The sequence below is a fragment of the Rana temporaria genome, chromosome 4 (genome assembly GCF_905171775.1).
Source record: "Rana temporaria chromosome 4, aRanTem1.1, whole genome shotgun sequence".
Taxonomy (NCBI): Eukaryota; Metazoa; Chordata; class Amphibia; order Anura; family Ranidae; genus Rana; species Rana temporaria.
In genome coordinates this window covers 287,632,466-287,648,017 of record NC_053492.1, presented here as the reverse complement: position 1 = coordinate 287,648,017, position 15,552 = coordinate 287,632,466, and the positions used below count along the sequence as shown (strand labels likewise).

The 15,552-nt window shown below is 41.1% G+C and overlaps 1 protein-coding gene across 1 annotated transcript in view; it reads right to left on the bottom strand.

Annotated features, from left to right (window-relative positions):
• The window catches only part of LAMA2 (laminin subunit alpha 2), a 1,029,834-nt gene that overhangs the window by 686,906 nt on the left and 327,376 nt on the right, over positions 1-15,552 (bottom strand). The window contains 2 exon segments of the mRNA XM_040350410.1: positions 3,519-3,697; positions 15,349-15,466. Of these exon segments, the coding sequence (XP_040206344.1) occupies positions 3,519-3,697; positions 15,349-15,466 (297 nt within the window).

The following is a 15,552-nucleotide window of genomic DNA, read 5'->3' as shown; positions in this document are numbered from 1 at the left end:
GGAAAGCTACAACTCACATAATCATATTGATTAACGAAATAATAACATTCCTGCATAAGATGAAACATGACAAATTGTCTTAAAAAAATCCACCCAGCCCCTAATGCCCTGTACACACAATCGGTCCATCTGATGAAAACGGTCTGATGGATTTTTTCATCAGTTATCCGATGAAGCTGACTGATGATCAGTCGTGCCTACACACCATCGGTTAAAAAAACGATCGTGTCAGAACAAGGTCACATAAACCACGTACGACGGCACTATAAAGGGTAAGTGCAAATCCAATGGCGCCACCCTTGGGGCTGCTTAAGCTGATTTTGTGTTAGTAAAAGATGATTCGCGCTTTCTGTACCAAAAAATTATATTAAATTAATTTGTGTGCAATGTTGCATGAAGAAATTATTTTGAGTCAAAGTATCACAGCACTCGAAACTGAAAAATGCCTGGTAATGAAGGGGCATTATAGACTTGTATTCAGATGGTTAAATGACTTGCTACATGAATTCATATATACAGTCTTTTATATATTACATTACATTTTTATGTTCAGGCAACACTGTGGCTAAGTGGTTAACTCTTCTGCCTAGCAGCACTAGGGACTAGGGAGTCAGTTTGAATCCCAACCACGGCTCTACCGACTTAAATCTTGTCTTTTTCCCTGTGCCTGCATACTCTGATTTCCTCCCACACTCCAAATACATGCTGCAGATTAATTGGTTCCTGTCTAAATTGGACCTAGTGTGTGTATGCATTAAATGTGCGTTAGGGACCTTAGATTATAAGCTCCTTGAGGGCAGGGACTGATATGAATGTACAATTTTTATGTAAAGCTCTGCGTAAATTGACAGCACTATATAAGCACCTGTAATAAATAACTGTTTGTGTTTCTGCCCTGTTCCTTAAAATGTTAGCCTGCTGAAAGTCACTTAAGTGTAGTATGCCAGAGGTCAGGAGCCAGGGCACTAGTCTCAATTTTAACCTTCAGTTAATTTGATCTAACAGTTAATTTCCCAGCATCTTCCCACCCTCTACTAATACGTCTTCAGTGGCAATACGGAAGCTGGAGATGGGATGAGTCAGATGTGCAACACTGCATATAAACTACAGATGGGTAGGTATGTGGTGTCCCAATAACAAATCTAAACTGCATCAAGGAAGTGATTCCAGGGAGTGCCATATATATTAATTAGCATGGTGCTTTGTCACACAACAACCAAAAGACTAACTATGCTTGTACTACAATGAATAATTTGGAGATACATGCCTCAGCTCTGACTCACGTGCACCATATGTTATAAGCCACCTATGTTATTTTATCTAAGTTTTCATAGATAAAGCTGACCACTGGGAAAATATATTTTTGGGCATTTACATTGTAAGGCCGCGTACACACGACCTCTCCAAACGGATAAAAAACAGACCGAAGTCCAGTTTCATTGGTCCAAACCGACCGTGTGTACGGCCCATCAGACTTTTGTCCTTCAGACCAAAGTTTTAGAACTTGCTTTAAAATCGAATCGATGGATGGCTGACCATCGGTCAAAACCGATGGTTAGTACACAAAAGCATCGGTTCAAAACCTGCGCATGCTCAGAATCAAGTCGACGCATGCTTGGAAGCATTGAACTTCGTTTTTTTCAGCACGTCGTGTGTTTTACGTCACCGCGTTCTGACCCGATCGGTTTTTGAACTGATGGTGTGTACGCACATCAGACCATCAGTCTGCTTCAGCGGTGGTCCGTCGTACCATTCTCATCGGATGGATCGACCGTGTGTACGCGACCTAAAAGTACATTTCCACAAATTAAGTTTGTCCCACATGTGGGTTCTGCTGGGTTTAGTAAAACTCTTGCTTTTTTCAGCCCACATACTACAGTAAGCATGGAACATCTGGTTACAGTTCCAGCTGGAGTATAGTCCTCACAGTGGGTCACTCTTTTGGCACCTATTCAATTAAAAAAAAAATTGTATTCTTTTCACAGAAAACAAGGTGCAGATGAACTTCACAACCTCCCTTCCTTCAATCATTGGAGAAAAGGTGCAGATAAACTTCACAACCTCCCTTCCTTCAATCATTGGAGATCAGCGACCACCTCCACAATTGCTGAGTGTTTTACTGAACTCACACACATACATGGTTTGGAAGAACTCATGGCACAATACCATGCTAAATATTATTCCTATACAACTACATGGTCAATCTGGATAGTTTTTAGTAGACTCCCCCAGATTCAAATCCATCCATCGGCAGCACAGTGGTGCAGTGAGTAGCACTTTCACCTAGCAGCAAAAGGGTCGCTGGTTCGAATCCCGACCACGACACCATCTGCCTGGAGTTTGCATGTTCTCCCTGTGCATGCGTGGGTTTCCTCCCACACTCCAAAGACATGCTGGTAGGTAAATTGGATCTTGTCCAAATTGGCCCAGTATATCTGTGTGTATGACTATGTGTCCCAAGCGTGTCACAATCCTACGGGGTAAAATGACCGCACCAGCCAAGCAGACTCTGGCTGGAAAAAGCGCCCATAGGCGATTCAGTTCGCATGAGTTGCGCTATACAAGTCATTCATTCATTCATTCATCTTTCTACTAATCATATTGATGTTAAGGTACCTTAATCCGCCCGATCAGCCAACCCCCTTTCCCCACCCCCTTCCTTTTTTCCACCTCTCTGATATACTCCTCTTTCTTCAATTGTTTCACTTTTATTGACCATCGTCTGTCCTATCTGATCAATGTGAGATCTAGCACCATGAACACCCCTACGTTTTATGCCCCGTACACACGACCGTTTTTTCCGTCTGAAAAAGTCCGATGAGAGCTTTTGGCCGGAAATCCCAACCGTGTGTATGCTCCATTGGTCTTTTTCCAACATGAAAACTGCCGTAAAAAACAGAAGAGAACAGGATCTTTTTTTTCCCCTCAGGAAATAATCCTGGCAGGAAAACCGTTTGTCTGTATGCAATTTCAACACGCAAAAATCAAATTGATTTTGACAAAAAAATCAAATTGACACGTCGACAAATTGATCTTCATTTTTCTCAGCTCGTTGTAGTGTTGTACGTCACTGCGTTTTTGACTGTCGGAATTTGGTGTGACCGTGTGTACACAAGACAAGCTTGAGCGGAATTCTGACGGGAAAACCATCGTTTTTTTTCCACGGGAAAACCGCTCGTGTGTACAGGGCATTAGGCATTGACTGCAACATTGTCTTAATGCTTCACACACTCCAAGAATCATGACTTCTGTCAAAAACCAAACCCAACTGCCTTCTATTTATATATTTATCTCATGTATCTTCTGTTTATCTCAGGTTCCAATTTTTTGCTTACTATGTGGACAATATTTGCCATGTGATAAGCTGAGGTAATACCTTTTACTCACTTATGCTTACTTATAGGAAATAAATCTAACGGTCAATGCATTATTAACTTCCATTTCTCTGTTTCTACCTTTCTATTACTGAACCTAATTTTGAACAGAATAAATTCTTTCAAAAAAAGTAAATACTGTACCCATTGAGGCCGATAGTAACCATCTGTACAGGTCTCACAATTAATTCCAGCTGTGTTTGCTGAGCAATTGACACAAACTCCACCTCCAATATTTTCCCCATGAATATTCAGACTGAGCTTCTTGCTTGCTACATTTTCATCATAATAGCATTCTGCAGTCTTCCCATGACAGTTGCAAGCTATAGAGAGTAAAGTAATTTTTGTCAGCAAACATATAATAAACATAGCTTAAAATACACAATACTATCCATTGAAAATAGTGCAAAAAAACATTGTTGATGTGCAAAGTCCAGTTAGCCATATTATCTAGTCAACAGTAATCTTGTATTTCTTACAGGTTCACAGAAAATGTTTAGCCAATCGTGATTCACACACAGGTCTATAAAGTAAAATGGCTCTTTTACTGATAAATTGTTAAAAGCTTAGGGCCAGATTCATAAAGAATTACATTGCGCAGCGGCGGCGTAACGTATCCCATTTATGTTACACCGCCGCAGGTTTCCAGCATAAGTGCCTGATTCACAAAGCACTTACCTGTAAACTTGCGGCGGTGTAACGTAAATCCGCTCGGCGCAAGCCCGCCTAATTCAAATGGGGCGGGCACCATTTAAATTAGGCGCGTTCCCGCGCCGAGCGTACTGCGCATGCTCTGTCCGTCAAATTACCCGACGTGCATTGTGATAAATTACGTCGCAAGGACGTCATTGGTTTGACGTTAACGCAAATGGCGTCCAGCACCCATTCACGGACGACTTGCGCAAACGACGTGAAATTAAAAATGTCGACGTGGGAACGACGGCCATACTTAACATTGCTTAGACCACCTAGGAGGCAGCCTTAACTTTACGACGCGTATCGCTACGGAAACAACGTAAATTTAGATCAATGGCATCGCAGACATTCGTGAATCGCCGTAACTAGTCATTTGCATATTCTACTCCGACCACAATGGCCTCGCCACCTAGCGGCCAGCCTAGAATTGCATCCTAAGATCCGACAGTGTAAGTCAATTACACCTGTCAGATCTTAGGGCTATCTATGCGTAACTGATTCTATGAATCAGCCGCATAGTTAGGACAGGTGGATCACAGAGATACAACGGCGTATCAGGAGATACGCCGTCATATCTCTTTTGTGAATCTGGCCCTCAGTGTCAATAAGGAAGCTCCTCCATAAGTGACTTTTCGAGTCAACAACCAGCTTTTTTTGAAGCTCAGTTGTTGGCTCAAAATAAGGTCACTAAGGCCTCGTACAGACGACCGGATCTATCCGCTGGGATTGATCCGCGGATCAGTTCCAGCAGATACATCCGGTCGTCTGTACGTCCGAGCGGACATTTCCCGGCTTATAAAAATCCAGCCGACGGATTCCCAGCGGATAAAAATTTTGTAGCATGCTACAAAATCTATCCGCTGCAATCCAGTCCAGCGGACTGATCCGGTCGTCTGTACAGACTCACCGGATCAGTCCGTCCGCTCCCCTCCCTCGCATGCGTCGTAATGATTCGACGCATGCATGGAAGTATTTACCTTCCAGCGTCCCGCACGTCGCCGCGTCATCGTCGCCGCGACGGCGCGACACGTCACCGCGGATGTATTCCGCGCGGATTTCGATCTGATGGTGTGTACAGCCATCAGATCCAAATCCGCCAGATGATTTATCCGCTGGAAACGGTCCGGCGGACCGTTTCCAGCAGATATCCTCTCCTGTGTACGGGGCCTAAGGTGTTTTTCCTATTGCCATTAATTATTTACCAATAAAACAGCTATTTACTTTAATACCTGTGTGTGAATCATGACTTGCTGGACTTTTTGAGATGACTCCTGGATGCAGCAAGGGGCGGTGAATTTGGCACAGGGAAAAGTTCATACAAAAAATATACGTGTTGTTTTTTTGGAAAAATAAACCACACAATTTGACTTTTTTCAAGACTTCCAGTCCCAAAATAAAAGGCATCATTGTCACTAATAATTACCATACTTTATTGTAAGAAAGAGAAAATAAATACAACTACTTTGTCTCTCTTATTAATACCTTGTCACCCAATCCTTGTCAGCTTTTCTCTACCTTTAACTCTCTGCTTTGTTCTCCACCCCTCTACTCACTAACGCACTGCCCAAGAGATTGTCAATCACTTCAAATATAAGATTGATGTAATATGTGAGGACACCTCCACTGTACAGATATCTTCACCACTTAACATACCTTGTCTAACAGCACAGTCAACACTTTCCTCTTTTGAACTGGCTACTACTGAAGAGGTTACAAAACTTTTATCAGATGCCCACTTAACCAATTGTCTCCTGTTTCCTTGCAACTACTACGTTCACCCTCTTATTCTATACTATCACATCCTAACTCGCACCTTCAATCTCTCCCTCTCTACTGGCACCTTCCCTTTCCATCTAAAGAATGCAAAGTTCACTCCCATACTTAAAAAGCCCTCACTGGACCCCACCAACCTGAACAACAAGACCCATCTCATTGCTCCCATTCACCTCTTAACTTTTAGAACGCTTAGTCTACAACCGTCTTAGCTCCTACCGCACTGCAAACAACCTTCTCGACCCCTTACAGTCTGGCTTTCGCTCGCAACACTCCACAGAATCTTCTCTACTAAAACTCACTATCGATTTACTAACTGATAAAACCAATTGCTACTACCCCATATTCTTACTACTAGACTTCTCTGTGTCCTTTGATACTGTTAACCACCTGCTCTTTCTCTATAAACTCCACTCCCTTTGCCTCCAAGACTCTGCTCTATTCTGGTTCTCCTCCTACTTCTCACAGTGCTCCTTCAGTGTTACCTACAACTCTGTCTCCTCCACTTCCTCTTTCTGTAGGGGTCCCCCAAGGTTCTGTTCTTGGACCCCTACGCTTCTCTATCTACACCTCCTCCCTTGGTCACTTGATAACCTACCACAATTTCTAATACCATCTGTACGCTGATGACACCCAAATCTTTCTCTCTACTCCTCACCTCACTCCTTCAGTCTCCTCTTGCATTACTTACTTACTAACTGACATATCAGCATGGATGTCGCACCACTCCTAAACAAAATCTCCCTAAAAATTAGCTGATAATATTGCCCCGCCTGCCCCTGCCCCCTCCATGACTTTTCCATCAAGGTCAATAATGCAACCATCAATATCTCCCCTCACGCCAGGTTACTAGGTGTAATCCTTGACTTTGACCTTTCCTTTCAGCCCCAAATCCGATCATTGTCAAAAGCGTGTAGACTTCACCTCCATACCATCTCTAAAATGTGCCCCTTTTTAACTAATGAAACCAAGCTACTCATTCACTCCCTTGTTATCTCTCACCTTGATTATTGCAACTCCCTTCTCATAGGCCTACCTCTCCATAGGGTATCCCTCATTCAGTCTGGCCATGAATGCTGCTGCCAGACTTATCTACTTTACCAACTGCTCAGTGTATGTCACCCCTCTCCACCAACCACTAAACTGGCTTCAGATTGCCCAGCCAATTACGTTTAAAATACTATATAACAACATACAAAGCCATTCCCAAGTCTGCCCCAAGTTACATCATCAATATTGTCTCCAAAGATCACCCAAACCATCCTCTCTGCTCCTCTCAATACCTCCTGCTCGCAAGCGCTCTCGTCTCCTCCTCCCATGCTCATCTCCTGGAATTCTCCAGAGCCCATCCTCTGGAACTCATTACCTCAATCTGTCGGCTATTTCCTACTATGGCTTTCCTACTTATCTCTCCAGGGATGCCTATCTTGCCTCCAACTGATCTTTTATCACTTCCATCAGCTCATCCCTCACAGTTATAACCTTTTGTACCACTTGCTCCAGCTTATTAAATTGTAAGCTCTTATGAGCAGGTCCCTTTTAACCCTTTTGCATTTTATTGTACTGTAACTGTACTGTCTCCCTTTTTATATTGTAAAGCACTGAGTAAATTGTTGGCACTATATAAATTCTGTCTAATAATAATAATAATAATAATAACAATTGCAATAATACAAAAGTGAGCATAGTCTACAAACTAAAGTCCAATATGTATGTGGTGTGGAGGATGTTGGTGTCCCCAACCCTAAATGTCCCCTGACAGCTTTGCAGTACATAGAAGCCTGGCTATGGAACTCTGAGGCCCAGATTCACGTAGGGCGGCGTAACTATGTGCAGGCATAGCGTATCTTATTTACGCTACGCCGCCGCAACTTAAAGAGGCAAGTGCTGTATTCACAAAACACTTGCGTCCTAAGTTACGGCAGCGTATCGTAAATGGGCTGACGTAAGCACGCGTATTTCAAAGTAGGCAGGTCGTGGGCGTGTTGTATTTAAATTAAGCTTGACCCCATGTAGATGCATGGCCGAACGAACAGCGCATGTGCACGCATGCTCAGTATCACGTCGTATTTACGCCCAAAGATACGCCGGCTCAATGCCTGTGACGTGAACGTAACCTACGCACAGCCCCATTCACGTACGACTTACGTAAACAATGTAAAAAGATACACTTGTTCCGACGTCCATACCTTGCATGGGCTGCGCCACCTAGAGACCAGCTTTATCTTTACGCCGGCGTATGTCTTAGGTAAACGGCGTAACTAATTGCGACGGGCGTACGTACGTTCGTGAATCGGCGTATCTTGCTCATTTACATATTCAACGCGGAAATCAACGGAAGCGCCACCTAGCGGCCAGCGTAAATATGCACTCAAGATACGAAGGCGTAGGAGACTTACGCCGCTCGTATCTTTACAGAATTTATGCGTAACTGATTCTATGAATCAGGCGCATAGATACAACGGCGCCCATTCGGATTTACGACTGCGTATCTGGAGATATGCCGTCGTAAGTCTTTGAGAATCTGGGCCTGAGTTGTGATAAATATCTGTTACAGCATAAGTGGAAGTCTGACACTGGCAGTGAACCCCTATGTATTAATAATTGGGGGTTATTTACGAAAGGCAAATCCACTTTGCACTACAAGTGCACTGAAAATGCACTTGGAATGCAGTCGCTGCAGATCTGAGGGGGACATGCAAGGAAAATAAAAAACATAATTTTACCTTGCACATAATTGGATGATAAAATAAGAAGAGCTTCCCCTTATTTCAGATCTTCCCCTTGGATCTACAGTGACTGCACTTCCAAGTGCACTTTCAGTGCAAAGTGGATTTGCCTTTTGTAAATAACCCCCATTGTGTCCTTCGCAACTGAGGCCTGCTCTGATTAACACCTGTGTTAAATCAAGATAGAAAGTGAAAGGCCTGGATTTGCTTGCTTCATTAATCAAAAACCTTGTGCCACTCTTAAATAACAAGCTAATGTTTCTGTACACAACTTGGATTTAATTGCAGACCTGCACAAAAGATTTACTATACATGCATTATCTTTGCTATTCTTTTTTTATAAAACTAATGCTGCCTGGATAAACAATTAGAAGAGCTTAGAGACATGACATTTTCTGTACTTATCTGTACATGTGTTGTTAAATTTCATAGCAGCTCATTGAGCTGCTATTGTTAATGTGTGTGCAAATAGTATATAAAGATCGTGAAGCATTTTGTGACTAAAAAGTGATATATCTAATTCATGATTTATGCAAATATGACCTGAATAAATGTTCAGTTTTTTTAGAACCTGTTATGTTTTAACAAAAGTCTATTGTTGGTAAGACTTCTTATTCTTATTTAACTATAGATCTATTGGTATTAACCCACGTGACAAAACGGATAATGACATAATTGGAATGGTCACAGTAAACACTGGAAAGGAATGAGGTTGAAAAGATTTTGACTTTCAGTCATGAACAACAATTTTTGTTCATGTCAGGCAGAACCAGTGTATCCACCCCCGTCCCCTATACAGACAAAAGTGTATTTTTTAATAACTGGTAAGGTGGGTCTTGAGCAGATAAGAGTCAGGATTTACAAATATTTCAATCATGGGTTACATATTGATGTGCATCTGCAGAGTATCTAAGTCTATGACCAAAGTCTATTTCCTTTAGAAATATAATTTCATTTTTATTGCTTCACTTTAAGCATTATTAAAATCACTGCTCCCGAAAAAACATCCATTTTTAAAACTTTTTTTTGCACGGATACATGTCCCCTGTGGCAGGACCAGGGTCCCCAAACACTTTTTATGGCAATAAATTGCATATAAGCCTTTAAAATTAGCACTTTAGATTTTTCATGTTCGTGTCCCATAAACTTTAATGGTGTTCGCGTGTTCAAACACATTTTTTGCCTGTTCGCATGTTCTGCTGCTCATCCCTAGTTAAGAGGAACAGTGGTTAAAAGAGGGTAAGTTTCAAAAGTAATAGATTAGAATTTACCTGAACAGGTAGTAACGATCTGGGTTTTTGTGCCAGAGAGCTAGGCCTAACTGACAAGAGAAGTTCTTATCAAAGCAACAGACAAATCAACTGATGCATGCCAAGTTTACTGATGCCCTCAACTTCAATGGTTGTTTCAGGGCCCTATAAAGCCAGTGTAATAACACATGGGAAGGAGAAGCCAATGGGGGGCAAGATATGCTGAGAATTGACTAAACATGTGCAATTAGTTTTGGTTTGAATATAAATTTGAAAAAGGTTTGGTTATTTGAAGATTCGAGATTCCATTCAGAGATTCCATACCAAACCCAAAGGGTCATCATAAACAACGGATCACTCAGCAGCTGTCAGCGGGCTTCCCCACTGATACCTAAATGTAAATAAATAAAGTGTAGGGCCCTACCAATCAATACCAGACCCTTTAGGTTTGGCATTGATTTTAATGGGAAACCCTGTGCCAAAATTAAAAAGAAATGTCCCCCCCCCCAAATCAATACCAGATTGTTATCCGAGCATGCAACCCAGCAGGCCAGGAAATTGGGGGTGTCAGCGAGCAGGGGGACACCAAAGCACCTTGTTCCCATGTTGATAGGAGGCCAATAAGCCCCCCACCACAGATCCCCACAACCACCAGGGTTGTGGGGAAAAGGCCCTTGACCCCATCAACATTGGAAACAAGATGTTTTTGGGGGGAGCCGTTTGCTTACCCCCTGAGGACCTGTGTTTGGCATTTCTGCAGTGCCTGTAGTGAATAGTCTTTCTCCAAAAATCTATTTGTAAGGATGGCTGACTGTGCATTGTAGTCCAATGCACAGTCAGCTATCCTTACAAATAGATTTTGGAGAAAGGCTATTCACTACAGGTCCCCCATATAAATAGAAAATATATTTTGATCAAAAAGCACCCTTTAAAGCAGATTTAGCCTTTCTAACAGGCTTTAATGACCAATATAGAGAGGTTGAGAATTTTTTTTTAAATCTTTTTTTTTTTAATTCTCATGAAAGATAAAGACCTAAAGCAAGTTTTACCAACCAAACCAAACCACAGTTCATATATAAAAGGCAGGGCCGCTGATTGGAGGGGGGGGCACCAGCCCTCCTGTAGTGGGCCCCGGCACACATAGGGGCTCAGACAGCAGGAGAGTTGGTGGAGAACAATGCCCTCCATGTCTCTCACCCAGGTTTATTCCCTCTCCCTCCTGCCAGCTTTTAGCTGCTGGGTGAGAGACATGGAGGGATAATGAACCTGGCCAGCCACCACTGAGCTCCTTCCCCTGCCCCGAGAGGAGGTTGTGCTAGGAGGAGGAATTTGTGGGAATGTATCCTAGGAGAGGGATTGTAGAAAGAAGATTTGTGCTGGGAGGGGAGATGCAGGTGATTGTGTACCATGAGCCGATGAGGGAATTTGGGGCTAATAGGAGGGATTGGGGGAATTCTGCAGGCAGGGGAGATTTTTACTAGGGGGGGGAATCTAGGTGGCATTTGTGTCCAGTAAGAATGTATTTTTTGTGAAAATTTTGTATAGAATACCATTGGGTGTTTGTGTGGGGGTGCCCCGTCTGGTAGGCTGTACGGGGGGCCTATGATTTCTAACAGCAGCACTGACAAAAGGACCCCAGGATTGAGAAATAAAATTACACCCAATATTCCAGACCCCTCCAAAACAATTTCCACCTTTCTTGACAGAGAAGGTTTTCACTACTGCACTAGGTGCAAAGCGTGTAAAACCTCCAAAAGAGCAAAAATAAAAAATTATCGTTTTCAATCAGTAGTCACAAAACACAAGTTCAAAATTAAATCACTAATCACCTGCGACTCTGAACATGTTACATATGTATTAGAGTGCCCATGTCCTAAGCAATATGTAGGTAGAACTACATGCAAATTACTGGAATTAACAAACACAATAAATATGGCTTCCCGAAGCACAGTGTATCCAACCATTTTAGGTTATTCACAATAGGGATCCCACACTACTTACGTTCTATGGGACAGACAAAGTAAAAAAACACTGGAGATGGACCCATTTCAAAAAAGTTGTATCACAAAATGAAACTAAATGGTTATATAATTTGGACACATTACAACCTGCTGACCTAAACATAGATGTAGATCTTAATTGCTTTTTACCTAATGATTGAATCCCCTTGTAATATTTAACATGGGCCATTTGCCTATTTATGCATAAATCATAAATTCCTTGTAGTCCATAAGGGATTGATTGGAGTAATATAGCATTTAATTTGTTAATGGACATTTATGTATTACTGTTATTTCTCCAATCAAATATTGATCCTGGTTTAATCAACTCTGAATCTATTTATCATTATGGCATGTTGATTAATTGATTAACATTTAATTATGTCGATTACCACTGTATTTACACAATTTTAGTGTTGTTGTCATTGATTTACTTGTATATTGATTGTATTTATTGTTCACCAGAGAGACTGTGGAATTAGCCGCACCCGCTCGTCCTGTGGCTGTAACTTTAAATTCCACTAGATGGCACCATTTTCCACTGTTCTTACAGTGGGAAGGTTCATTAGGCTCAACCAATTACATCCTACCTGGGGAAACAAAAATGTAATCTGCCCAGTGACCAGGACGCTTCCTGATGATGTCACAGCGACAAAACGTACGCTGAGGCGCATCCCAGTCACGTTTTTTACTTACAGCCACCTCCAGTTTCTGTTTACCACGGCACTGGAATGCATGCTGATCCACACAGCGTGAGCAGGGTGGCTGTTCCTCATCTCTATTTGGTAACAGATGCCTTTTACCTTCAGTGCCAAGGAAAGGCACATATTAAAGTAAATGGCCATTTGGCTTAAGTTTTAAACCATTCATTTTAATTAAAACTGGATTACCCTAGGGCCCTGCTTTTTCATTTTTTCTGAATGACACTGCGCTGGTGTATTAACCAGATTCCAGCCATATCCTCTTGGTGTGTACCAGCAAAGATCGCAGACCTACAATCATACAAAGCTCCACCTGACCTTCTAAGTTAGAGGTCACGGTGGTCTGGTGAGTAGATATTTTACCGTTTAGAAGGTTTTATTAGATAAAATACAAGCAATAATCTTACTCACAAAGGGAGTTGCAAAGAACGCTTGTCAAGCAATCAGACTGGTACACGGCACCGCCAGGAAAACCTGATGACAACAGGAGTCGGTTTGATATTGAGCCAGAAAAATGGCTCACGCGTTTCTGGGGCATACCCCTTTCCTCAGAGCCTAGGTAGTCCGGAGACGGACTACCTAGGCTCTGAGGAAAGGGGTACGCCCCAGAAACGCGTACATAACTTTGGAATTAGGTAACAATCATTGTTTTGGCAGACAACATGACTAACCATGCTTTGATGGACTAGGGATTGGTTAAGCTGTATTTTTTTAGCCAACTACCATTGGCCAGCATTGAAACATGTGACAGGAGAAGCTAAATACAGGGTATTCTCACAGCTCTATGAATTTGCCGTGCATTTGTTGAATTCTTTCAATCCCTTTGTATCTATAATGGTCACACTTTTGCACTACAAACAAGAAAAAACTTGTCTTGTAGAAAACCGAACATCTGTGTTAAATGATTTTTAAGCGTGCATCTTTCGCTGGTACTGGAAAATATGAATTTGAGAAAGTGAAAAGGGTTTTCTTTATTTTAAAATAACACATCACTGTAGCATGGGGAACAACTGAAGAATTAAGTACAAGCTTACCTAGTAAAACTTGTCCCACTGTAATAGCAGCTTCTTTCTCAAAGCTGTCATTATAGCATTGTATTACAGCAACCAAAGTTTTCTCTAAAGTTAAAAAGATATATATTTTCCCATGGAATCTGCAAACAATAGCATAAAGCAACATATTTTGTCCGTTACCTGCAGTCCACATTGTTTTTTCTATTTTCTTGGTGCTTCCCATGGCAAGGGTTACTTATTTCTGAGAACAGAATTTTGCTACACTCATATTATTGTAAGTGCTGCTTTGCCTTGACCTCATGGATACATTTTAGCACAATTTATTGAAATTGTTGTGGTTCCTTCAAACTATTTCACTGCAGGACTCCAAACCACTAAGAGGGTCACTGACTTTTATTTATATAAAATAGGTTTTCATAGCATTAAAACACATGCAGAACATTTTGAAAATGACTAAAATGTATATATTTTTTTATTTAATTTTGGACAGAATGGGAAAAGCATTGGAGCCTCTGTTAGGTTTCCAATTTCTTGTTCAGATTTCCTCTTGCTTCCTGGTCAAAACATAACAGGATGGGAAACACAGGTAAAAACAAAAACACATTTTAGAAAGCAGGGGTTAATTGCCAATTGTTTCTTGATGACTGTGCTTTCTTGTCCCTTGATTGCCACAGCCCTACTTTTTGTATGTGTTTCACCTTGAAAGAAAGTGAAGGTCACAAACTTGATTGGAAACACAACATAAATGTTACCTGTGATTTTACAATCTAAATAAGTGACCAGTATGGTGATCCATGATGATGTGAGCATCTTGTGAAGTTAAAATTATTTAATAACTTCCAACACCTCTAACACCTCAAGTTCAGTAAAGTATCGTTATCAACTGTAGGTGTGTTAGCCTCTTTAAAAAAAGGTATAAATTGCCTCAGGTGTAGGCTGTGGGGTGCCAGTGTCTTTATGTACGTTATATAGGGATTCATAATAGTCACAGATAATAGACAGATTGCACCACTGCATGGGTCCTTGGTTGCCATATGGCATCCACCGAAGATGGTAATGCTCCTGCCCAATCATCATTTTACAACAGGCCTAGGATGAAAAACAACTGAAAAAGTATGATACTGTTGCTCTGTTGTAAATGTGAATTCTTAATTACCATATAATGTATGAATTACTCGTTTTGGGTCTATGAGTCTGTTCCAGCTGTATGAAACACATTAGATACCGTTGCAAATTGTTATCTGTCAGGATCACAGGATGATGTTAAATTGTGTCAAAAAAATCTGAACAAAATATATATATGGCACTTTGTGTAAGTTATCACCAAGAATGATTAGGGCATCATTGGGAGAATTTCTTTATAATTCATTAATAATGATCCGAGATCTCAATTAGTTAAAGCTACTGTATGTTTTTTTACATTTTGGTGTGAACAGAGCCAAAGTGGAAAAAAGAGAAATAGACTGTTAGAATGTGTTTATTTTAAAATGGGTAATAAACATATGTTTCTATTTTTGTGACATTACAAGTATGTATTCTTTTTTCTGTAGGTATTGTCTGTTGGGCTCATTCATCACAACTATATTTTGTTTATTAATATTAAGGGATTCATGATGAATGGGTTGATTTTACTTGGTGATATTATAGAAAAGCAAAAGCATTTCCATAGTAGTAAAAAAACAAAACTAGCAAAAGTCCTTGAGGATAGATTATAGAAAATGTTTTTCTGTGTTTGGGCATTATGTGCTGGACTGCATGGGATACATATAATGTATTACTCAAGCAGATACAGGGTTTTAATATTTTACTTACGTTCACATTCATGTTTTGTGAGAAATGTTCCAGCCTTCCAAGGCTTTTGGTGGAAACCAGGGCAACACCGGTCACAGCTAGGTCCACAGGTATTGTGTTCACATTCACAGGACGATTTCTAGATCAGGTGCCAAAACAATAAAACAGTAAGCTTTAATGACCTTGGCATAAAAGAAAACATGTATTTCAAAAAATGAATCAGAA